The following is a 26,094-nucleotide window of genomic DNA, read 5'->3' as shown; positions in this document are numbered from 1 at the left end:
AGGCTTCTAGATTGCTTGATAGTCCAATTAGTGAAGATGATTGAATCATAGTAACACATTGTAAAAAGATTTCAATTTCTTTCATTTTTACAAAAAAATACTAACATCAATGAAGATAACATCAAACATATATTCCTCTACAACGAAGACATCGACATAAATTGATTAATGAGTGCCATCCATTCAACAAGTAAAGATTATTTTAAACTGTTCACTGCAGAAGAGAACCTGAAAAGCATCTTAAATTCTGCAAGTCATATATGAAAGGAAACTTGGGTACAGGCTTTCTGAAATCTGACATCAATCCTCAAATGTACATGATACTACATGATACTACCGATAATGAGTTGCAAGGCTGAAATTCCATTTACAGGCTAAAAGAAAGACCCACTAAGCTTTACATTCTTTCTATGGAAGATAATATTACAAAATCATCATCATGTGAATAGCAGATTAGAGTATAAAAGCCAAAAAGTTAAATATATTACAGTTGTGAGGTCAAGCAGTTAATATTCTTTATTTTTCTATTCTATGTGTAGAATTTGTCAGGTTTTTTTTGTTTTCTTTCGCTTTTTTACATTTTATTTATTTGAGGGAGATTGAGAGTGAGACAGAGAGAGAAGGCGTGTGAGCTGGGGGAAGCAGAGGGAGAAGCAGACTCCCTGCTGAGCAGAGAGCCCACCTCCAGGCTCTATTCCGGGACTGCTGGATCATGACCTGAGAGGAAGGCAGACGCTTGACCTACTGAGCTACCCAGGTGTCTCTGTCAGCTCTTTAATATATGTAGTTTCTCGTTACTACTATTACCATTCTATATATTCACTTTTGTATGTAATTTTGTATCATAACAACTTCACGTTCCCCCAAACCTATATTTGGCTGCCCCTTGTACATGCTTCCTACTGGGTAGGGGAGAAGAGACACTTATTTTCCATAGCTAGAAGGTGATGGCTGTGGTCCTGGGAGCTTGGAGAAGTTGGTGGTGGCAGGGAAGGCAGATCGAAGTAGATGTCAGATTTCAGAGCAAATCTGACAGGAATTGCTGAAGAATTCGATACAAAGGCTGAGGGAGAGAGAGGAATCAGGGATGGCCCCACGGTTCTGATTTGAATAGCCGGATGCGTATCTCCGCCTTTACCTGGAAGACTGGGGAAGGAACAGGTTAAGGGATAAAACAAAGAGTTCCTCTGGACAGGAGGAGTTTGTCATGATTTTCCCCATCACACCACACTGCCTTTCATGCTGCTTATCATACTGTACTTCATACTATAGTCACACCCACACCAGACTATAAACTCTAACTAGAGTAGAGAACTCACTGCTCTTTGCCCTTATGAGCTTAAAATTTCCATTCAGTTGAATTTAACATGTATCACAGCGAACATATACAAGATGCTCTACCAGAACTAGCTTTCAAGTCTTTGAATCAAACTTGTCCTACAAAAAAATGCAAATGGATGAGAACCCAGGTTTAGAATGAAGTAGACCAGATTTAGCACTCTACTTCAGTCTCCTGCCAATTGTGGCATCTGGGAAAAATACCATAACCTCTCAGAGCCTCTTGTTTCTTGTCTAGAAATGAGAACAATTATCCTTACCTGGTAGGATTATCACAAGTAAGAGTAAAACAATATATGCAAAATGCTTATCACAGTGCCCCGTATCCATGAGCACTGAATAAATGGTACGATGCACTTGCATTTGGTTTTCTTGCTAATACAGATAATGTCTATAGCAGCAGCATCACAAAATCAGTGTACTAGAAAATGTTGAGAGGGAAAAGTTACACTTTCAGCATAAGAACATATCTTAAATTATTTCAGGAAAAGATAATAGGCTTCTGTATTCTTTCAGTCCTGAAAAGGGGGAGGGGAATTAAAGGCGCTGTGAGCAAAAATAGAATGAATTTACCCAATTCTTTACTGCACTATTTAACCTCTGCTTTCTTAATCATATGCACAGCAGGGGAAAGGATGTGCTAAAACAATTCATGTGTCATGAACAAAGCAGCCACAGATTTTAGCTCAAAAATCACACTAGGAAAACCACCAGTTGGAAGTAAAGTAATAAGGCCAAATTTATTTTTTTAATTGAGTCTTGAGTTACAAGCAACCCTTTAATTACATTAATCAAGCAGGCTTCCTCTCAGCCAAGGATGGGGGAACTGCATTGTTCTAACTTTTGCTGAACTTGTTTTAAAAATTGCTGGATATTATTTAGACATATGGAAAATAAATCCTTTGATTTATTTTTAATTTTTTCCCAATGTTTCAATGTAGCTCTAGCAAAAGACACACACTTACTTCTTAGACATGACTTACTCTAAAAGGCTATAATTCACATTTTCAATTTAAAACATTTAAATATTTAAAACATTAGCACTCCTCAAATAAAATTTCATTTTGTTGTTAGACTTTTACATCATAATTTTAATTCCCACTACTCTGTGCTTTGAATTTTTGATATATGTTCCCACAAAATCCCCAAGAAAATGGGTTCTATCGATTAAATGTCAATCAGCAGGTTACTTGCCCCATGTGATAGGTGGCAAATCTAAGGCATACTGGAAATTAAATGACTTGCCCAAAAGTTATATAGTTAACCAACACCTGCCCCTTATGACCCTAGCTCTTCACCAACACTGAGTGCATCTCTTGCCAAAGTGCTCTTCTTACTCTCTATGTTTATGTAAATGCCACTTTCCCTGTCTGTCTTTCTGGCTGGGATTTGCCCTCTCTAACTCTGTCTGCTTGCTAGCCCTATTTCTTCTTCAAGATTTAATTCAGGTACCATGTCCCTTTTACATCTCCCTGGGAGATCCCCTCTTCCCTTCCACCACAATGAAGTGGCTCTTTCCTCTAAGTTTCTAGGCCGCCCTACATATACTTATAATAATTACTGCACACTGCCAATTACTGTGCTATTTCTACCAAGCCCCCCACCCACACACTGGGTTGTGACCTCCTTGAAAGTTGGGGAATGTATGTTGGTCATGTCTGAATTCTCAGGGCCTAGACAGCAGTTGGCTTATTCGTACACCCTCAGTAAAGGTATGATAAAAATGATTGTATATGTGAGAGTTTGGGAAACATAGATTGACTTGTTTTCTGGGGAAAAAAATTATGAGGAGGAGCTGGGATTTTAGCTGAACTTTTGAAGACATACAGGATTTATGTTAATATCTTTACAGGAAATGTAAAGAAACTATATTTCTGTCACTGCCAGTCATACTTTGAGAATGCAATAAAATAATTAATATTTTACAGTAAGGGCCCTAAAAGTATACATTAAATATTCTATGTTGTCTCATTTTTTAAAGTGATTATTGCTGTGTAATTTACACTTTGCTCAAGTAAGTATGACAAACATGGCATATTTTTCATCGGTGTCACCAAGCAGCCCAGCAACAATTCATTTGATCTAATATTTCATAAATGAAACTCGTTTGAGCCAGGTGGTTTCTTTCAGATAAGTGAGGATAATCTTGGTTTGTAATCAAACAGAACTAGACCTCCAGTGGCACTCTCATGTTGCACTGGTGTTATCAGCCCTAGGAGGCACTACAGAGCCAGAGCTGACACCCTCAGAAAGGAGATGCATTCGGCCCTGGTCCTTACTCACTGCCATGCAGCAATCATAAACCAGCTCAATCTCCATTTAAGAAAAAAAAAATACAAACACCATCTGTGTCTTAGTAAAAAATGGCGTTAAATAAAACCACTAATTCAATAAGGTTGAAATAAAATAACAAATGCTTTGGGAGGGAGGTACTGTGGAATGAGTTTTCATTTCCAAATGCACACCTATATTCTGCGGACTTGTATTTAAGTAGATCATCCATTTGTTACGTTTCTCTTGAATCAACATCTTGTCCTTTGAAAGAGTAGCAGCATTTCAGTGCTATTCCTGTGTGTGTATAGTCAGTAATGTTTGTCAAGAGCTTTGGGAGAAAAGGACTACACAAATGTCAGTAGTTATTAATATTTGGGTTTTTAAAATGTATTTAACTATCAATGCTTTTTCCATAATCTATGACCAGAGGCCCATTTGTATCCCTCCAACTATAAACATTTTAAGTAAAAATAACCATTAGCCAACAATAGTATTTCTTCTGTTCTTCCTTATAAGCAAAGTAATATTTATCAGCAATTAACAATTATGCTCAAATTCTTCATGAGCCAAGTTTATTTTAAAATGTTTTTATAGTCAAGTGGTTTAATGCCACTTATTCCTCTGGCTTTGGATAATTATTATGAAGAGAAGCTAGCTGACAGTGGAAACACCCACATACTCCTCCATGCCCTTCCCTTTCTTGCTAGTGTCTTCATTTGGCTGATTCCCTAACTGGTACATCATTCAGTCATCAGCTAAGTAAAGGATGACTGACCAGCAGTCCCCTATTCTAGCCCAGTTGTAGCCATTTCCACACATCGTTATAATTGATTTCGTATCCCTTCCTTCTAATTTCACCTCCAGATTGTAATCCCTGTGAGCTCAGAAATCCTACCCAGATGGAATGCACTCATTTCAACTGAATGGAACTGAAATCTAAATCTTACTCAAGAGACAAAACTCTTCTTTTAAATATGGGATCTGGTACAGCATATAGCTTACTAGCAAAGTCACAGCAAAGCCAGCAAAATGGCTTTTTACTTTTCTGTTAAGTGCTATTTCTACTTTGTTTTCTTTGAAAGATCCAAAGTATTAAAAAAGGGGGACAGAGGATAATGGAGCAGGTGGGTTGACCTACAGCTGGATCTCAAGTTCTCTAACTCAAAGTCTAGTTTAGCTTAAAAAAACAAATTGATTTGAGGACCTCTCACCACGTGCCCCATCCACTCATGCGTTTTTAAGAAGTATACAAATTCCCACGTTTGGCATTGACTCATAAAGAGAAGAATAGGCCAAAATGTAAAGACAGTGCTACATAAAGCAATCTACGAATACGGACGTATCCTCTTTCTGGCTTAAACCAGCAACATTAGCCCTTCACTTTTATGTGCACTAAATTTCACTCTAGTTTTAATAATAACATCAATAAATATAACAATAAAACCTTGTTTATATAAGAGGTTCTTCTAGTTAAAAATGCAGTGAGACTCATGGTACTTTATATGACCCAATTTATATTCCCTTTGATGATTTGAAAGTGATAACTTTGTGTGATTCGTTGCCACCTAGTTCTGAATTTTAATAACATAATGACTCATCACGATTTTTACATTTCTTAGAGAACCAGCTTGGCCAAACCATTGCAATTGTTTTTACTGGGGTCATCTGAACTACGGTTCCCAGAATGCTCATGAAAGGGATATGCTTATGTGTTTCGAACAGCCATAATCCATCATGGCTGGTGCCAGGTCGACACATTATGAGTTTACAGTGTCAGCCCAGTGAATTAAAGCTTTGTTGTAGACCAGCTTGGTCTGCAATTATTTCCAGTTCATATCCTATAAATCATCACTCTTCACATGACAATCAGCAATTTCCATCTAATATTCTAAACATCCATGTTTTATGTTAATTGTGCTATCTGATTCTGCACCTAGGACGATGTGATACGACTGGTACCAATAGCTTAGAAAATAAATTTCACTATCACTAGAACCTATTTAAGGAATATTCTACCTTCTCACATTTTTGTCGAGCTATTTGGTATTTATGTTGAAATAATAGGAAATGAATTTAAATAGAAACACTTCTCGTATCTTATCTCTGCAAACAAAAAAACATAATTTACAATAAATTAGCACCGCAGTTGTTAGTGTAGCTCGGCTCTATTTTGCAATTCTCACACCGAAGCTCACAAGTTGACACTTTTTCTGATAAGGTAATCTTTATAAGGTAGTTCTGTAGGTGATTAAATCTGACAGATGCTAGTGAGATGGGGAAGTTCAGAGATGTAGCAGCAAACGCTTTAAAAAATTCTTGCTAAAATAATAAAATGCCTATGATCTACCAGCAGGAAAATCGATCTAATAAAAGAATAAATCAGTTATAAGGCTGTACTTCTGTGTCTACAACCAAAAATAAAATTATTTGCCAATAACCAAGTAAGCAAACCAATTATAGCAAAATAAACTGTAAGGAAAACGCTATTTTTTTTAGAAGAAAGAATGACCGTAAAATATTATCTTGCCAGGTGTTTCTTAGTATTTACCATCATTGCTGAGATGAACAGAACAAAATGTTTCAAAAACAACTAGACGCTAAAGAAATAGAATTTGCCTTTTCATAACATTTTGATCTTCTATCTGTTCTTCAAAACATGCCTTGAACACCATATTCCTCAAAGTAAATCTTCGTCTTCTCCGAGGGCAATGAAGTAATCAGGTGGCTGATGTTTACAGTGATCCTCCAGTCCAACATCGGTGAAGGCTCAGTTGTAGATTGTATAATTAGATTAACCCAGCTAATACTATGGCTTAGTTTTGCGATTTCCCTTTATTATCTGAATGGTTTTAGTCCTAGTTTCTTACTTCTAGGCAGATTTCGAAACAGTAGCTCATTGTCTTTGCTTGTTTTTGAACACTTAAATGATGTTAGCTTTGCTCGAATCGATTGATACTACAATCTGTTGAAGCACTATATTACAGCATGTGCTGTTTTCTGATTTTCTTATCTAAATATCAGTTGCCTAATGTATGGAGTTCATTTATAAATACCAGGAAGTTCCCTACATCAAGTAAATTAACATGCCGGGCCACATTCTCTGGCTTCATTAGCAACTCTTCATGCCAGGGCTGTGTTCATACAAGTGTGAAAACCAGAACGATCCTTCAAGGCTTTTCTCCTGACCTGAATAATTTCTTCATCAGGGAAAAGGCTACACTCACTCTAATATTCCAGTCTTACCACCACCATCTATACATTTGGTATAACTCCATCTTACATGGACACCTTTTGGAACAATCGAACCATTAATAGAGGGAATAATACATCAAGGAGCCAGGCTAGACACCCAGATCAGGAGCGGTCTGAGTTATAGGTCATAATAGATGGCTGAAGTTGGGGGCACGGGCTGGTGGCAGGAAGGAGGTACAGAAAAAAATCATAAAATTTGGCACCTTGTATGTCAGTAGACTTCTATAGCAAGGGGACATGGTGATAGAGTGATCTATGGACCACAGTGATTTCCTACATTTAATTATTCAATAAATATTTATTACTTTCCCATTATTTATCTGCTGCCTGCCAGGAAGTGAAGTGGGAAACAAAACAGACCAAGTCCCTACCCTCAGGAGATCTTTGCTTATCGCTATTGTAGACATAAATAAGTGACATGAGAATGGTATATTTAAAAAAAACCTGCACACTTTTAAGCTGTCTCTACATGCCTGACACTGTGTAAGTGCTTTACACATACTGATTTAATCTTTACAAAACCCATGTGGTGGGTGACTACTATTATCCCCATTTTCTAGATGAGGACAGTGACCTTTGTTGTAGGACCACGTATGAATAAGCCTCCTCAGAGAGCTGCAGTTATGCCTTTTACTGTGTTTCAATATAGCTGGTGATATTTTGGTGCAATGAATTTTAAAATAAAATGTGTGCATTCTGTTTTTCACTCAAAATAAATGAGTGATGCAAACTATGAAAACAGGTGTCTACAATCTGTAAAACAGAACACTATAGTCCCTATAGGACAGCTATTCAGATCAAGCCAAAGCACCACTGGGTCTCTGCTAAAAGAGTAAGTTGGTACAGCTGTCTGATTCCTTTCATGAAAAGGATGGGGCTGATCAGAAATTAGAGCCACAGGGTGGACAATGAAACTCGTCCACAATGGAATGAATATCTCATTCACCCAGGTTTGACTTTAAAATTATATCAGCCATGAAAATTATTTCACTGTCTTCTGTCGTGAGTAATCAGGCTATATTTAATTTTAATCATTAAAATGTAAAAATAATAAAAGCCACCAAAATAGTCTATAGTCAATTTTCTGATAAAGCAAATTTGTTTTTTCCTCCATTTGTGATTTAAATGGGCTCCAGAAAGTTTTTTGGGACTAAGTGTTAATTAAAAATATGGAAATGGATTTAAAGCACATTACAGCACACAGTGGAAGAATAATCACAAGAGATTTGTTCACACAACCATACTCATTTCTCAGTGTGTTTTTTAACTGTCTAGGTTATTGGTTGCTTTTCTGTATGTGCCTGTTCCTAGAAAAAAAAAAAAACAAAGCTGTGATTCCAAAGAAAACAGTAATTACAATTACAACAAATGAGACAAAATGCTATTTGAGCGGGAACATGCAGTTTTAGTCACCAACAGCAAACTGGTGGTCCTATGCATTCCTGCTTACACAAATGAATGAAGCATGTTCTCAAATTTGTTTTTAAACCAAATGCCTTTTACATCTTTCCATCTTAAAAAAAAATTACAACCTCCATGTCTTACTTTTGTTGAGTTAATTTTGAATTATGCACAGTAGGGCTGTGAGGAATTGGTGAATAAATTCTTTCTGAAATTCCCTGACCATTTATGGTCAGATCTCTAGTGTGCATATATCATCTCACTTTTCTGATCCTATATTTTTTCACTTGTAAACCAGAGAGAAACATTCTTGGGAATCCACAAAAAAACAAGCAAACAAACAAACAAACAGTGGGGTTGCACTTGCTGCTGAAGATTAGGTGCATGGATTTTGAAGTTAAATAGATCTGAGTTCAAGTTCTGCCGGAATTTGCCATTCTCTAGTTAGTTGCATGATCTTGGCTGAGTTACCCAAACTCTGTGAGCTTTAGGTTCTTCATCCAAGTAATGAGGTCTATAAAACCTCTCTTCACAAGGGAGTATGAATTGAAGGACCTAATATTTATAGTGTGCTTTCTAACTAGCTCAATGCCAGGCTCAGAGTAGATTCTCAATAAATGAGAGTTTCTTTTCTTCATCAGCAGTGTTCATTTTCCTGGATGGTGACCAGTACTGCCACAACTCCAATGGGTACCATTCATATTTGTTTTGAGGGCTGGGGATGATGGTGGATGGCCAATGGAGAGCAATGTGAATCATGGACCCCGGAGTTGGGCAACTCAGAAAAATCTAGGCATTTTCTGATGTTAATATTACTTCCATTAGAAGCTGTGTAGGGAGAAAGTGGTATCCCTAAGGAATTCTCTAGAATTTTAAACAATACTGTGTAAAACAATTCTTAGTCAATTTAAGCAATGCAGTCAAGTCAGTGAGAAGTGGTTTTGTTGTTTGGCATTACGGTAATCAAGCGAATACTCTAGGATTCATTCATAACTGAGAAATACAGGTATTGCCCTGATGCAACAATAAACCATTAGATTTGCTTCTCAAGTGGTACGATTCTTCATGTTAACCTTTTAAAACTGAATCATAGCAGATCAAACAAGTTGTCAGCCCTGAAAATTCTTAAATGAATCGTTACCCTAATAGAGTATTTAATACCTAATGAATGCTGCCTTTGTACAAAGACCTGAGCTAGGGTCCCAAGATGAATAACACGGTCTTTGCCCTCAAGTCGTTTCCACAAAGTGGTGGGAGACCAGCCCTGCATAGCTGTAACTCAAAGTACATAGAACAAATAGTCTTCAAGGGAAACAAGCAAAATGCTCTGGCACAAGGGAGATCAAGGAAAACTTCACCGAGGTGAATGAGCTAGCCTGGAAGGGCAGATGTAATATTGATCAGCCAGGATGAGGAAGAAGTGCCCTCCCAGCGAAGAGGGCAGCATAGGCAAGACTCACAGCTGGGAAATCACCTCCATCCACCCTTGCTGGCTGACTGACTGGCTTTCTCTTTTCCCATAGCAAATGTTTATAGAGCACCCACTGTGTTGTAGGCACTGTGCGTAGTGGGAAAGTAGTAGTGCGGTATGGCTGGAGTTAAGATCTCTGAAGGCAAGATCTTGGCTCTGGAGGCTACAGGTGGGCACAGTTAAGAAAAATAAGGGGGCAGGTATGACACGCATCACAGAGGTGCCCCCCAACTCTTGATTTAATGTTAGGGCCAAGAGAGAGGGAACAACTGAAGACAACCTCAACGTTTTGAGTCCAGAAACCAAGAAGTTGGTGATGTCCTTGAGAGACAAAGAAAATGAAGGAGGAACTGGTTTGCAGAAGATAATTAAGTAGAAATAAATGGACAAGCTGCAGCCTGTCTAAGACTCCATTAAGTACTGAGAGTGTCATCCAAATATCCTTCTACATCATGACAGAAAATACTGAAGCTGAGGATCTGCACAGGCTGGCGACTTTGAGGCTTGTTTAAAATAGAGAAAAACCCACTTGAAATTTAGTAATGTAGGATATAGCATCTGTAACTGAACTAGAGAAGACCTAGCTTAACCCCCTGATTCTACAAATAAAGAAAACATGTTCCAGAGATACTCTCTACCGAGGGGCAGAGTCAATTCAGGACTCTGACTACACATTTAAGGGGGGAGAAGGGGAACCAGATTTCTAAAACATTCAAATCTAAAGTACAGATACCACCTAAATTTTTCAGAGTTGCCGTGATTTCAATTTATTTTTAACAGATTATAGGTAAAAGGTGGAAGTGGTTTTGTTTTGTTTTGTTTTGTTTTGCAGAAGTCTATTGCTGTGTGTCATTGTCCACAAAACCAGTTTTGTAATTAATTTCCAAGAATTCAGATTCCATGAAAAGCCTCAGAAACTTAGAGGACCTAGAGCTCTTCCTGGGAAGGAAAGACAAGACTCTTTTTAAGTTATAGAAATAATGACACCCCCATGTATATAATAATGGGCTGCGCGGCATAGAAGGAGGGACCTGGGTGCTCCCTGAAAGAGCCCAGTTTCCAGAACGCCAGGCACACAAGAGTAATCAACAGCAGTTTTCTCCCAAGCAAGAAAATCCTGCCCTGCTGATCAAAGAAGAATGACTACTGCACTTAAAGAACCAGTTAGTGGAGATTTTTAAAGGAGGGCTGGGGGAGGGAGGATGGTGGAGGGAGTTAGGCTGAGGGGGAAATATTTATAACTGTGACATGTTTCCTTGTAATAATTTATGAGCCCACTGGAGAAAAAGGAAACACACAAACTATGAATAAAATATCCCAAATGTAAACATCATGCCTTCTGTGAATTTTCTTTAGTTAAAAATTAAAGTTGAGGTTGACTAAAGTAAATGACTACATTTTCGTGGTCTCTTATTTCCTTGATGCTAAGGGTTACCAACTGATTTACAACTTCCTGTGTTGTTTTTTAATCTATATTTGTCAGCACATTTTTAATGTCAGATTACTTAAAATAGACATCTTGGGTCTAAGAGGTCAGGAATAATAATATTATGTCGACTTTTCTAAAGACTTCATAGCACTCTACAAACATTCTAGTTTAGTCTTAAAAAAAAAGCTTTATATTTCTAAATGAAATTAATTTCAATATAGTTTTAAGAAATTTTTTGTTTGTTTTGGAGGGGTTTTTTGTTTTACTTTTTTTTTTTTTTTTTTTTTTTACTTCCAACGGATGATGACTTCAGGACTGAAGTGCAAGTCAATTGGTATGCTTTGAAGTTAAGTAAATTACATGGATAGCTTTATCCAAATAGTTTCAGCCTCCTCTTACTTAGGTAATTCAAGCTGTGAGAATAACAGGAAGTCCATGAAAAGAGAAAAACTAGAACCAAAGACTTAGGGTTCCTTCATTTATTGTAGTTTCTCTTCTAATCATTATGACTTACTGTCTCAGATGATTTTCTGCAAATTCCAGGTACTTGTTCAAAAAGAGTATTTTCAAATATAAAGCCCATGAACTAATTTCATCTTCATAGAACCTATCATAAGATATAATTAGAATGAAACATATATAAAATCAATTTTTTAAATTTATATTTGAAAATTCAAAACCAACTTCTCAAAGCAGCAAATATAATTGTGTAACTTGTCTTTATCATGCTGACTAATTTACAGATACTGATACTTAATTCTTGAAACAGGAGATAATTTAGAGTATTTCCTCAATTTTAAATATTAAAAACCATCGAACTTTAAATAGAATGCCAGGATGAAGCTAAAACACATTTATCCATGATGAGAACTTTTTGAAATACTCTACACTGAGTTCAGGGATATCCCTTTCAGAGTGTAACTTAGTTAGCTAAACAAATACACTCTGAGTGACTTTTTGTTAGTTATTTTCCAATTATTTATAATAGAACCAACCATACATTCCCTCTCTCACCCTAAGGAAGTTGCAAAATAAGGTCAATCTAAGAATCAAAGGTACAATGTTGAACTTAGCAGTTTGAAGAGGTCCGGTGTTCCAATTTTCACAAAAAAGACATGCTAAAAAATGTGTCCAATAGGCCCTACGTCCTCACCTTTGATGACATCTGTTAAAGGAAATCTTTTGGAAGTGAACTCAGTTTGGACAACCACGGGCCACACTGGATGCTGAAAAACGAAAGGTGAAAAGAGTGATATATTGGATGGGGAAGGGTGGAGAGGCAGTTTTTCTAATTTTGAAAGTTAGATGTAAACGTCTCCTTTTTTAAATAGGTGGTTTGCGTTAGTCTCGATCATGTCACAGAACAACTAACTATGTTATGCTATCTAGGTCTCCAGAGAGAAGTTATTTGGGTCTGAGGAACTCTTCAAATAAGGTGGCATTGAATACATATTTGGTAATTTAAAGGTTGTAACTATATGGAAACAGGGTGACAGCATGTTCTTATTAACAAACTCTTCTCCATTAGCTGGACTCTTGGGGCAATGTTAATTATTTCATACAGAAATATCATGGACTGATATTCTCAATATGGCTACTCTACTCTTTCTTCCAGTGCTGGCATTAGAAAGATGATCCTTTCAATAATAACAGTAATTATAAATAATAATAATAGTACACCTTTGGGTTTAATAATACTTTCCCTTTGAAGAACTCCCAGAATTTTCATCCACATTATCTAATTTGTGCTTGAAACAATTCAATGAAGTAGCCAGGTAGCAATTATCATTATCCTACTCTTACAGATAAACAAACTGAGGCCTAGGGATTTTCTTAGCATCACACAATTAGGAATAGAGCCAAGTCTAAAGCCTATAATTCAGTGGTCTATCCTCCAGATTATTGCCATCTTTAGAAAATATCTGGGTATCTGAAGAACTGTTCAATCCCTCAGGAAATGTTTACACCAGAGCCAGATCAAAACATCTTTTCCTTTTAAATTGCATTTACACTACAAGAAGGTATTTTTTTTTCCAAATTCATTAGAGAGGATTTTGTTGTCTGAAGTCATTAAGATAGGAGTACTCCGATTTCTTTTCGAATTGTAATGTTGGCCTTAAGCAGAACTACGCTTGGAAATACTAGAGATGTCTAAAATACTCTGGAATCAGTTTCTTTAGTTATTTCATTTTTTTAAAAAAATTTCAAGCCCAAGTTATAACAAGAGATCTAAATAAAAATGGGCACAAGGTGTTAACTCGAGTGTCCTAGCTGGGCTGCAATTTGGTTTACTGTGGGCCTGCCAACTTAAATTCCTCCTTGCCACTTCATCTGGAATGGGGAGTCTTCATTTCCTGTCCTAACTTTTTGTGGGTCACTGGTCACTGTTGAGGTGATCAGCGTGTGGATCTGATGGTCTCAAAGCTCTGTTAAGTTATAGATGTTCAAACTGCCAGTGTGTTGTGGATAAAAATAGAAGTTGCTATTAGATGTCTATTCATACCCTGCAGAAGCCTGGCAACATTTTGAACCTTTTCAAAATGTAAATACTGCATATTAAGCACAGGAAAGAAAATTAATGTGCTGCATTTGCAAATTTATTTCCAAGTCAAAAATGCAAAGGGGGAGGAGGACTCTTGTAGCAGAATTGATATTCTACATTTATGGGGTATATTAAGAAGTTTGTAATGGCCTGAACACAAAAGAAAACACTTTAGAAATGGATTAATTGAAGTTTCTCTGATAATCTGAGCTTTTGAATTTTCTCTCTTTTGATTTTAAATTTATGGCCTCAGTATGACATTACCAGAGTTTATTGCATTTTGCAGGTGGCACTCATATGTTGTTACTTTTTGTGTGGTATATTGTGGGCAATGGGTTACAATTTTTGTTAAAAATTTCCAGAACCACACATGTACCTCTTCATTAGACTTGCAAATAAGTAATGCCTTTTTTCAAGGGGAGAAAATAGTTAAAACATTACAGGAATTTTTGTGCCTTTTTTCCTTAGTTAGTATTGGGAAATGTTTGCAATAAAGTTTGCTTTTTGAAACTTTGACATTTTGTAGTAAGTTTTGATTTACATATGAAGTCATCATCTGACAATTTGAAACAAATGTCTTTTTAAAGCATACCAGTTTTTTGTACGTATTTCTATCGCTCCAAAAAGGTTTAACAGATTTATCTTGCTTTCTGCTGTTGAAAACAGTGGAGAGTTGTCATTTCAATGGCATTTTTAATATCTTGAATATTTTAATAATTGGATTTAATAATTTAGTAATTGCCACCTTGATCATAGATTTTATCAGTACAACCACTATCCACAAATCCGCCCACACTTTTTTTCAAAGAAAAATAAAAAATAAGTAACAATAAACAAAAACATTAAAAAAAAAAACAGGATAACAAAAACAGTAAGCCAGACTTTGTATTATCAATAACACGAACACATAAAAAAGAAAAAGAAAGCATGAAGTAACACAATTTTCAGATACAATTTTTATTCTTCTCAGACACAATAAAATCTGGAGCAGATTCTAATTCCTATAAGCACTCTTTAAACCTACACTGACCCTGTACTTAGTTCCAGGAGGACTCAAAATTCCTATCATTTATTCCCATGATAGATGTCCATTTCATATTGAATATGTAAAATCTTAAAAGTATTCTAGTGATTTCATTTGGCTTGTAAAGTAAAGATCTTGGATTTTTTAAAACCTACATAATGTTTCAGTGATGAAATTTTGTACTTACAAGTATTAAATTATGCCAAAAAGCCATTTACTTGATATTCTTTAAATACCATAGCACAATTCAACTAAAGCTCAGATTGTAGACCATCTTAAATAACACTAATGCAGTGTGCACGTAATGAACAATATAGCTAACTTAAGTTAATTTTCATGTAACAGATAACATCTGGGGGAAATGTATATTGGTAAGTTATGCAAAACTAATTTTCTAGCGATCACATCTGTAGATGTTATTTATTGTATGTTCACTTAACAGTCCATTATTCTGTTTAGAAATCTATTCTCTTCTTTATTAGAACTTTTAATGTACTCACCTTGGTTCAAATGGTCTGCTCATTATCAGAAAAAATATAAATGGCATTCACATGGAACAACATGATTGTTTTTATTATATCCATTTGTGTGCAAGCATTCAAAAATGGCAAGAGAAACACATTTATTGCTTTACATTCAAAGTAATATTTAGGGGGTATTTGAAAGTCAAGCAAAACCAATCATTTGGCCAAATGGATGTATGTGTATAATCAGAAACTCCTGATTTTTAATCTCAGCATTAGGCCTCAGGCAAGTCACTTAAAGTCTTTTCCTTTGTTTCCTGCTCTGAAGATTATGGGTGCTATTCTCTTAGAGAAGAAGAAAGGGTGCTTGCTAAATCAGGATACCAAATAGGAGCGTTTTTTTAATAAACATACTTGATCCTTTTTCTGTTTTTATTTTCCTAGGTTTAAGAGGTAACATATTAGACTTTTGAGGAAAAAAATATGAGACAATTACAATGCTACAGGAATGTATAAAAATAGTTATAAAACTAGCTTTATTTAATTTGCCTCAACTATTCATAGACTTGAGGAAATTATAACGTTCTTTCAGAAAATCTAACTTAATAAAGCTGACCATGTCTTTCTGTTTTAAATAGATTTTATTACAGAACCAGTGATGTTGTAAAACATGAGGTTTTGTTAAAAAAAATACAAAGGCCTAATTGTATTTTTTTAAGAAAGTATTGCATCAGACGGTTTCATTTAAACATATTTGCTAGCTCTCTGCTCTCACCACAATTATTGATTCTAATTTTCCTTAAACTTATTTTTTAAAAAGACTTCTTAATGGGGGGAAAATCACTACGATGCTTCTGGCACTAGGTTTATTTCAAACTATATATTTGACAGTATGTCTTCTTATTAATGAGATGACTTTATATTTACCCCCATCTAAAACTGGGGCATTTCTTTCCTTTGTAGTATCTTAGTAACAAAGCCAAATGTAACTCTTTGTGAAAGAGAAAAATGTGGCTATGATTTGGTTCACTGATAGTATGCAAAACACTCTGAAGAAATTCTCACCACAAGTTTTTGTGCAGGAATTAAATCAAATGAATACCTGTATGAGCTATGAGATATATTCATAAAAATCAAGCAAAAGAGGTTCTTGAGATAAACAGGAGTTCCACTCCACCAAAAAAAAATAAATAAAATAAAAATGTAGGGCTGGAAGTGGCCCAGGTTCCCAAGTATGTGCCCGATACACACACACACACACACACACACACACACAATGCCAAAGACCAGGAAAACTGGGTAGTTGGCAAGTAGTTCAGATGAGCCTCGTAAAGAAATGTGGACCACAGAGGTGTGAGGGACGAAACTTGCCCACAAATGTGTCTCTTGCACTTAAGTGTATGATCCGATGGAAGAAAAGGCTTGAGGGGGGAGGGAGAAATCTGTTACCACCAGGATACAGAGGTGATCTGCTGAGAACTTCCATGAGAGGATCAGAAAAAATTCGCAGAAAGTCCTAGCCTGTGTGTAGAAAAGCAGAGCTGCAAGACAGATTTGGCAAAAGCAGCAAAATAAAATTCTGCTTCAATAAAAGAAATATTTTACCTTGAAGGTTTGCTCATGCTTTCTTTCTCTGGGCATACAGTAAAAGCAGCAAACCCTATTGGGTTCCTTGCTCTCTGCTTTCCAATGGCTGACTCGCCACCACTTCCCCCAAATTCCCATTCCTCACCCTCTGTGAGAGTGTGCACCACTCATTAAATGCTTCATCATCCACCCTTGTCTCTGGATTCCCATGTGCAGCTTATTTATTTTACTGATAATGTTACAAAGAACACTAAATTATATTTAGCTGTTTCCTTTTCCAAGCTTGGTAAAATAAAGAGCAATATAAGGTGTGGGAGGATGAAAAACAAGCATGATGAAAAAAATACACAAATAATTTTGTGGGAAGAAGAAAATGTTTGCATGTCTCATTTAGGGGAAAAGATGACTTGTGAACATGATGAAAGAAAAAAATTGTTCTTCCATATTTTTTATATTTCTATTAATGTTTAGTCAATTTAAGAAGAATAATCTGGAATGATGTCACCTAACAGAATAGAGATTAAGTGATTAATAATAATCAGTAATTTCCAAGTACAGCAACATGATGACATAGATACTGAAAACTGCACAGGCTGAGAAGTCAGCACAGCAGGGTTTAACTCCCAGCCTGGGCCCTAGGTGATGATTGATGATTTGACCTTAAGTCAACTATTTAATCTCTTGGTTTCCAAATTGCCTTGACTATTAACTTCTATCTAATACTTCAGTCTTTCTCTAGATTTACTAAGCAGCAACTTCCTATAAAATCGAACTAAAGTTAATAATATGAATTCAGTATGAAATACATTGGGATGACTAAGCATTAGCTTAAGTTTTCAGGACATTCCCAAACCTATCTAAATAAAAAAAATTATAAATATTCAATTATTAATATTCATAATGTTTCAATCATTATGAAACATTACAACCTGTAAGTTATACATCATCACATGTTTAACATGCAAGTTAACTTGAAATATTGTGGAGAAGAGGTTGGATTATGGACAGTGGGGAAGGTATGTGATATGGTGAGTGCTGTGAAGTGTGTAAGCCTGACGATTCACAGACCTGTACCCCTGGGGCAAATAATACATTACATGTTAATAAAAATAATCAATCAAAAATAATAATTAAAAAAAAAGAAATATTGTGGAGAAGTTAGAAATGAATGGATGATGATTTCCAGTTTTTCCAGGTCCTGGAGGATGGTAATTAGCTGGTGATTTTATGCATTTCCAGACTTTTGTCTTTAAACATGTATGTTCATGGTTTGACTTTGTCAGCACATGGTGGGTAGCTTCACCTCTAGGCCTCAAAAGCAAGCTCACTGTATAAACGAGAACATCAACGTACTGATGTACAGTGAGGAATTTAATAGGGCATGAAGATCAAAGCACTGAGCTCAGCACTTCTTTATAGATCAATGGAGATAGGAAGTCAAATTATGATCAAAATGTTGCTTGTCAGAATCAGAATTTTAACAAAACTAATTAAATGATTCAGATGTTTGCCATCATCAGTACGTTCCTCTCTTTCTCACCTTCAAGTCATGGTGGGATGGACACCACTTAAGTTGACTTCTTTGACTCCTATTTCTTCATTTCCAGTTTTGACCAACCATTGCCCTCCCTCAGTTTTGCACACTTGCTACACAATTCTGAAGTGCTCCTGGTGGTCTTGCCTTGCCCTCTGTGTTTTTGGTTGGTTTTGCAGATCTCCTCTCTGATTCATAGTGTACTGACTTTATGCATTAACCTTCAGTCTTTATTGTCCTTATCACCAAGTTCTCGGTGGTCACTTTGCCATTGCCCCCAAGAATGGTCACACTCTGCTGATTAACGTTGATCACCATTAGGCTGTTGGTAAATATTTCAAGCACCCAAACTCTGCCAGGACTGGAGAAGGTATACAAAGGATCTAAAACATGGTCTCTACCTACAGAGAGCTTGTAGGAAACAGGAAGGGGACACTGATGCATAAAACAATTAAAGATAAAAAAAAAAAACAATTAAAGATCAAGGCAGTATAAAATGAAGTCCTAAGCCACATAGTATAGAAAGAGAATAAGACAGTGGGAAGAATAAAATGCTAATTATCAGATACAGAGAACAAAAAGCAACAGAGAACTAAGAGGGCAGTGATGTCAAGAATTCAGAGGAGATAGCACTTAAAAAATAATAGACTTGGAACTATGTATAAACATATGCATACTTATGTAAAAATTTTATGTTACATTAATTATACATAATTATGTATATATATAAAATTATATAATTTTAATTAATTTAATTGATAATAGATATATGATGTATGTTATATAATATGTGCTATGTATTATATAGATAATATATAATACATATATTATATAATATGTGCTATGTATTATATACTATATATTCATTACAATATATAGAGAGAGATGAATGAATTGGCCGAAATTATGGTTAGTCACCAAAGGCTTTTTCATAATACAGCTCTTTTCTTCCCCTCCAGCAAGTGTTAGAGGTTGTCAAGCCTTCGGGTGGTCTCTTCCCAGATCCTCTAGAAGAAGGAATTTCATTTGATATTTATTCAACATTCATAGAGACACCCCCAAAACTGGATACAGAAATGAAGGTAGGTTTCCTTCTGTCTCTTAATTCACCTTGTTTCAGCATTATATTCTCTATGGGCAGGAGGAAAAAAAAAATGCTCTTCCATTGTCTTTCCCTCTGATTTTTCCCAGCTCAATATAAACATTTCTTTTAGGGTTGACTAGCTGGTGGGCCAGCTGAGGATGGCTCAGCAATTTTAATCTCTCTACTTTCACTTTCCTCAAAGTAAGCACTGATTAGCGGCACCATGACTTGATCTGTCCTGATGCTCATGAATAACAGAAATGCAGGATAACATCCAATCAAAACCTTCTTCCAGATTGACATCGTTCCTTGTAGAAAAGCACCCAGGAGAGGTCTGAGGGCACATATAAATCACGAATGTTCCAGAAGTCACTTAAGTGTGCTTTCCTTTTAATATTCCAGGGATTGGATCAAGAACAAGGCCCTGAGGAATCCCAGTCAGAAGCCAACACTTCCGCTGAGGATCCTTTAGTGGGTTTCACCATCAAGGATATAAAAGCAGTGTTGGATCAAGTCACAGATGATATTGTAATTGGCATTCAGGTACTCACCCTTGATAGTGTGCTCACTTACTTTATTATTACTGGTTAATTAGCCAGCCTGAGCTTTAATGTCTGTAAACACTACCCACACTCTGCCAGCAAGAGTGATACCTACCATGGAGGACTTCAATTTCACATCTCCATGTAATTCACAGTTGAGTCATTGGAGACTCAATAAGATCACAAAAAAGATTCACCAACAGCACCTAGGGGTGGGGTGTATTGCCAGTTTCCAAAATCCCCCATCATCAGAACCCAAAAAGTAACACAGTAAAGACTCCACGCCTGTCATACTGTAAACATGGCTCATGAAAGAGTAAACCGAGTACAAACATGGAATTTCAACCACGATTCTTAGGTAAGTCTTCTCACCAAATTTGTAAAGAGAGGCCTTAAAATCCTTGAACTCCCTGTCAGGTAATTTGTTCATTTTTAAGTACCATTAGTAGCTAAGCCATGTTCACCAAAGGCTGCCTGGAAATGGGGATGGGACAGCTATCCCGGTAGTTCATGGATCAATCAGTTTAACTTTATGTTTAATCTTTTTTTCCTGTCCAAACAAAACAAAAACCCATCTTTTACTGAACACAAAGACTTAACATCATTTTTCAGGCAAAATGGTTAAGTAAGTGAATTGCATATTTTAAGAAGATTTATGATTTCTTGTAGAAATGACCATGAATCAATAGAACAACATACTACATGGTTAAAATATTAATGCATCTCAGGGAGGGATTTAATTTTTATCTGAAATATGAGATGATATATGAAAAGCACATCATATTAACAACTAATTTAGAGAGAGCAAAAGATTGGCTTGGTATAAGCATACCTTGTTACTTGTCTAATCATCAAACGTTAATGCACTATTTACATGAACGTTTAATGATTCGATACAAACAGAATCAGCCAAAGTCCTCAGCTTAATAAGGGGTGTTTAGTGTTTACCAGAAATAGTGGTAGAACACGTTTTACACAAAGCTTTATTGTTAACAATCCCATGAATGTAATAACTGGTTACTGTGTGGAAGGGCAGAGTGCAGTTGAATTAAACTGAGTTCAGAACATATCTCCTTTTTAGATTTGATAACATTTCATCTAAATATAGTTTATGTATAATCATGGCCCTGGGCTCCTTTGCCATCCTGCAGCTCTGAAATTATTGCTGAGGAACTACTAGACAGTAATAGAATTGTTTGCAGGCCCCCAAAATTGAAAACATCTTTACCAAGGCCATGTTCCATGTAGTGAGCAGTATATTTTTAACTGTTCATTGAATTTTTTTTTAGCTGTTAGAGTTTGCAACACTTATTCCACTACTCTATAACAGAAAGAATATGATTACTGTGTGCATGTGTTATTGTCTCTTTGGCCTGAAGCCAACCTTGCTGGCCCTGGAAGTTCATTAGCTGGTTCATCTAAATGCAATTAGGCATAGAAAGGACTTAGACCAGAGGTGATGGGAGCAGATCTTTTAGGTGCCACGATCCTTTCCATTTTAAGTGGATTCATGGACATTAATCTGGGCCAAATTACTGCCGATTTTCCAATAAAATGGCTTGATGATGTGGATTTATACAATGTCTCAAGATATAGCAAACCCATTTATGTCTTTTCTCTCAACAGTCCTGGTAAACTACATGAGAATGAGTCAGGCAGTTCCCTGATAAGTAAATTGGAAAATGATAGACATGGAAAGACTAAATAATTTATCCAGCATTTCCAGGGTCAGAAACTGTTGAAAGGCCCCGAATGGGAGCTGTGACCTGGATTCTAGTTCAAATCCCAGTGTTATCCACAAAAACCACACAACCTCTAATATCACAACCAGACTACTTTGGACTTTAATACTCCAGTGGTGTGGCATGATTTCAGTGTTTACCCTTGTGTCTTGGTCAAGTCCCAAGTTTAATTACTCTCTGCCTACCTAAAAATTTTCCCCTGTTTTAGATAGGTAGGTTATTTTCCCCTTCTAAACCCTGACTTCCAATGTTGCTCGCTCTTAAAACTGCAACATTCCTGTTCAAAGGTAGCCACATGTCAGTGGTCAGGGTAGGAACATGCTGACTGGCTGTAGGAACATTTAATGAATTAATATTTGCAAGATGTTTTCAATTTTCCAATAGTTTTTTTTTCTCCTTTATTTAAGAGCCATGCTGTTATTATAATTTTTGGAGGAAAAGGCAGTAGAGAATTCATGTTTTGAATCCAGTTTTTTTAGAGCTCCTTCTCCAGTGTGGTTTCAGGCATTTTTCACTTTCTATAATTCAGAAATTTCAGAGAATGTAGTGTGAATCTTTAAATTTTTTTATGTTAATCCACTTACTTTCCCATTGACGCACTTTATAGTTCTAGAGATTTATTAAGAATGAAGTTATCTTGGCCCTGAGATGTTAATTAAAATTATACTGAATAGAGAAAACATTTTAAGCTTATATAGTTTAGGTATTATAATTTTAAGGATACATTCAAAATGAAATTATTTTGGCCCTGAGTTGTATAATAAAAATTATACCCAATGGAACAAACTTTAATATATTTAAAGAATTACGTTTCAGAGAAATATGAATACCAACACTAAATTCTTACATTAAATGTTGGCTGTTGGCCCTGTCCAAGCAACAGGGCAAAATAATGTAAAAACCTTGAGGGAAGTTTGCCATCTTGGGACTTGAGGTATTTTTAGGTCAACTTGAATTTCCAGGTTAGAAAAACTGAATGGGAGAACACCTCAAGGTAGTGGTCAGTGAGAGGATACTGAGCCCAGGTCATAGGTTTCCTTTTCTTTTTTTAATTAGGTCTTTTATTATTATTATTATTTTAAGATTTTATTTATTTATTTGACAGAGATCACAAGTAGGCAGAGAGGCAGGCAGAGAGAGAGGAAGAAGCAAGTCCCCCTATGAGCAGAGAGCCCAATGTTGGGCTTGATACCAGGACCCTGGGATCATGACCCAAGCTGAAGGCAGAGGCTTTAACCCACTGAGCCACCCAGGCACCCCGGTCATAGGTTTTCCATTCTTACCTTAAAAGCAACAGAAACTTTCCCTATGCTAGTAGTTGTGGGATAGCTAATCATCTGCTCAGCAGCATTTGAAGAATAACATGGAGATGTGGTAGACTAATGACAACCTCATTCTTGACCAGAGCAGGAGGCTTTTCATCCAGGCTCTGCAGGTTGTACCTGAACTGAAGTACTGATCACCATGGTCTAGAGATCTGAGATGTATCTCCCCTTGTCAGCACACAATGCTATTTGGCACGGACCGTATCCTCACGAGGCTTCTCCCCCAAGCCCACACCTGTGTCAATGATTTTTGTTTCAGTGAAATACCAGAGAGGTCTCCGGGTTAATGTGCAAACACTGGTGACACAGTAAAACAGAAGCTGGAGTCCTTAGTTGAAAGAAATGAAAGTATAAGTGGACATAGAACATATTAATTGAAATGGGAAGAGTTAATTAACTGCTTAGTTAGAGTAGTGTTTCTCAATCCTTTGGAATTGTGGCAAGATTATTTCTTCAAACCATTTCAATTCCTATATCGTCTATTACGTTGCACACCAGAAAGAAGCAGGAGTAACATATTTTAAAAATATTTCACAAAGCCATACTACTGAAATATAACATTGGTGAATATATCAGAAAATTAGGAGTTGGAATTACAAATTTAAAAGTTAGCATGTAATGTTAACATACTTAATTTTTAACTACTTAATTTTTCAGGTAAGAACTAATACCCAAGGTGGCTAAGTGACTTATCCAAGGTTACATAACTAAATTAATCCACCTCCTAAACCAGTGCTCTTTCCACCTCTACTAAAACCATGACCAAGGGGATTAGTGATTTCTGAAAAATGACAGAGTTCCTTTGTAATCTGGAGGCCCATGTTCATTCTTCCTTGCCTCCTCACCCAACCACCAAGAAAGGAAGAAGGATAAAAATGAGAAACCAGAGGCCGGAGCCTCAGGTAGGGCTTGATAAAACTTGAATCGGGGCACCTTGGTGACTCAGTCGGTTAGGTGTCTGACTCTTGATTTCAGGTCAGGTCATGATCTCAGGGTGCTGAGATGGAGCCCCTTGTCAGGACTGCACTCAGCAGGGAGTATGCTTGAGAGTCTCTCCCTCTCCCTCTGCCCCCACCTCACGCATGCATTCTCTCTCTCTCTTTCAAAAGTAAATAAATCTTTTTTAAAAATGATAACAATGAAAAAAAAAACTTGAATCAAAAAGACAGATACTCACATAAGGATCCAGAATTGTTAACATCAATGATCTTTTCAGAAATATTGATTCTGACCATGAAAGTGAAACAAAATCTTATCCGATAAGGTAACCAGGGTGTACACTTCAAAACTATCTATTACAGTTACACTCATAAATAAATAAAGGAGAATGAAAATTTATATGTAGCCCAAAACAATATTTGATTTTTTAAATGTATTCTGTATAAATTGAAATAACAGAAGTTTCTCAAAATGCAGTAACCCCGAAGACATCAAATTATGTTATAGATGTTAACATTCTAAACTTCAAATTGCTTATTAATAGTTATGTGTATGAACTACTCCTAGTACGGTCATAAACGTTTCTTAAATCACCTAAACAAAACACCAGTTTTGCCACATTACTCACCACTGGCTTCTTGATACATAATTTTATTATTTGTCATGAAAAAGGGAAGACATTTCCGGGACTACTGATGTTCAGATAATGTGGAAGGATTTCTGGAATTGTGCAGGTAGTAATGTCAGCCCACAGAATATCACTGCCAGAGGCTAAATGCTATCACAGCTGCAGCAAACACTCAAACCTGTCAGCAATCATGTACTTTTTTCTACCCAAACTGTACCACAAAGTGGCATAATTCCAGGAGTTATAATGTATGATGAATATTCTTAATTATGAGAGCTGTTCTAATTGTGAGATTATTTGTGTTGTGATTTCACAACAGAAGCTTTCTGAGATCTCATTTAGAAGGTATTACACAGGAGACAAAAACATCATGGCACAGGGGTGGGGGAACCACGACGCCGCACTCACTGAGCCCAGAGCAGTTATTCTGATTCGGTGCTTATTGGTAAAGTCTGTCTGAAAATACAGATAATTATCCTATCTCCCAACACAAGGCTATGTGAAAAATGGCTGTCCAAATACCACTTCCTGTTCACAGCAGCCATGCTATACGTCGGGAATGTGCACAGAAATATGATAAAGTTTATCACATCACTACAGGCTGAAACATGGCTCTGTCTGCAAAACAGGAAGGTGTGTGAGGGATAATGTCTGTCTTTAGGCACTATAGTATGTCAAAACCACAAAGACAATGTGCAGCAAAAGATAGCTCCATCATAACCACTTTTTTATGATTGTCTTCACAGACCAAGATAAACGAAAAGCTGCAAATACAGGAAGAGGCCTTTAATGCACGAATAGAAAAACTGAAAAAGGCCTGAGGACCCAGTACAAGGAGAGTGATGCTAAACTTCACAGAAACAAACACAACCAGCCAGAATAATAGACCCTCCTGAGCAGCTGAACTCCTTCATTTTGTTGGGAGAGGAAAACCAAGACCCACATTTTATTATCTGAAGTAATTAGAAAAGTACTGGCCCCCATTTTGCTATCTCCTGTCCCATAATAGCCTCCAAATTTATGGCACTAAGGGTAATAAGGACATTTTGTATACAAGAGTTTGGAGAATTATATATAAAAATACAATTACTTTTACGGTACTCCTTTGACATTTTGACTAATAAATGCTATTCATCTTCAGGGAAAATGAAGCCAACTTTTTTAAATAAGGAAAAATAATAATAATTTTATCCATATTGACCCAGTGAGCTGCTGCATTACTGGAGCCCTGTGAACAGATACGACACTGCCAAGGAAAAAACATGCTAAACAATAGTAATTAAAATGCATATACTATGGGTTTTTTTCTCCCCCTTAAATCACTTGGTTTTCTTATTTAAACGTTTCAGTGTGAAGCCAATTTTCTGAAATTATATAATGCAGTTTGAAGCACTTTAATTTATTCTGTACTGTATTTGTTATTTCTAATCTTGTTACTCTCCCAGGAGAATACATGACCTATATAAAAAGAAGCAATGTATAAATGGTTATTAAAGACCAACCTATATATAGATTGTA

The 26,094-nt window shown here is 36.3% G+C and overlaps 1 protein-coding gene across 1 annotated transcript in view; it reads left to right on the top strand.

Moving 5' to 3' along the window:
* The window catches only part of CABCOCO1 (ciliary associated calcium binding coiled-coil 1), a 122,616-nt gene extending 96,893 nt beyond the window's left edge, over nt 1-25,723 (top strand). Inside the window, exons 6-8 of the mRNA XM_032842332.1 lie at nt 19,276-19,398; nt 19,803-19,943; nt 25,323-25,723. Of these exons, the coding sequence (XP_032698223.1) occupies nt 19,276-19,398; nt 19,803-19,943; nt 25,323-25,397 (339 nt within the window). The 3' untranslated portion in view covers nt 25,398-25,723. The remainder of the gene's footprint in view (nt 1-19,275; nt 19,399-19,802; nt 19,944-25,322) is intronic.
* The last annotated feature ends 371 nt before the right edge of the window (nt 25,724-26,094 follow it).

Source organism: Lontra canadensis, unplaced genomic scaffold, assembly GCF_010015895.1.
Source record: "Lontra canadensis isolate GAN:19392208 unplaced genomic scaffold, GSC_riverotter_1.0 scaffold3, whole genome shotgun sequence".
NCBI lineage: Eukaryota > Metazoa > Chordata > Mammalia > Carnivora > Mustelidae > Lontra > Lontra canadensis.
The sequence above is the reverse complement of the archived record's forward strand: the minus strand, read 5'-3'. Positions and strand labels throughout refer to the sequence as shown.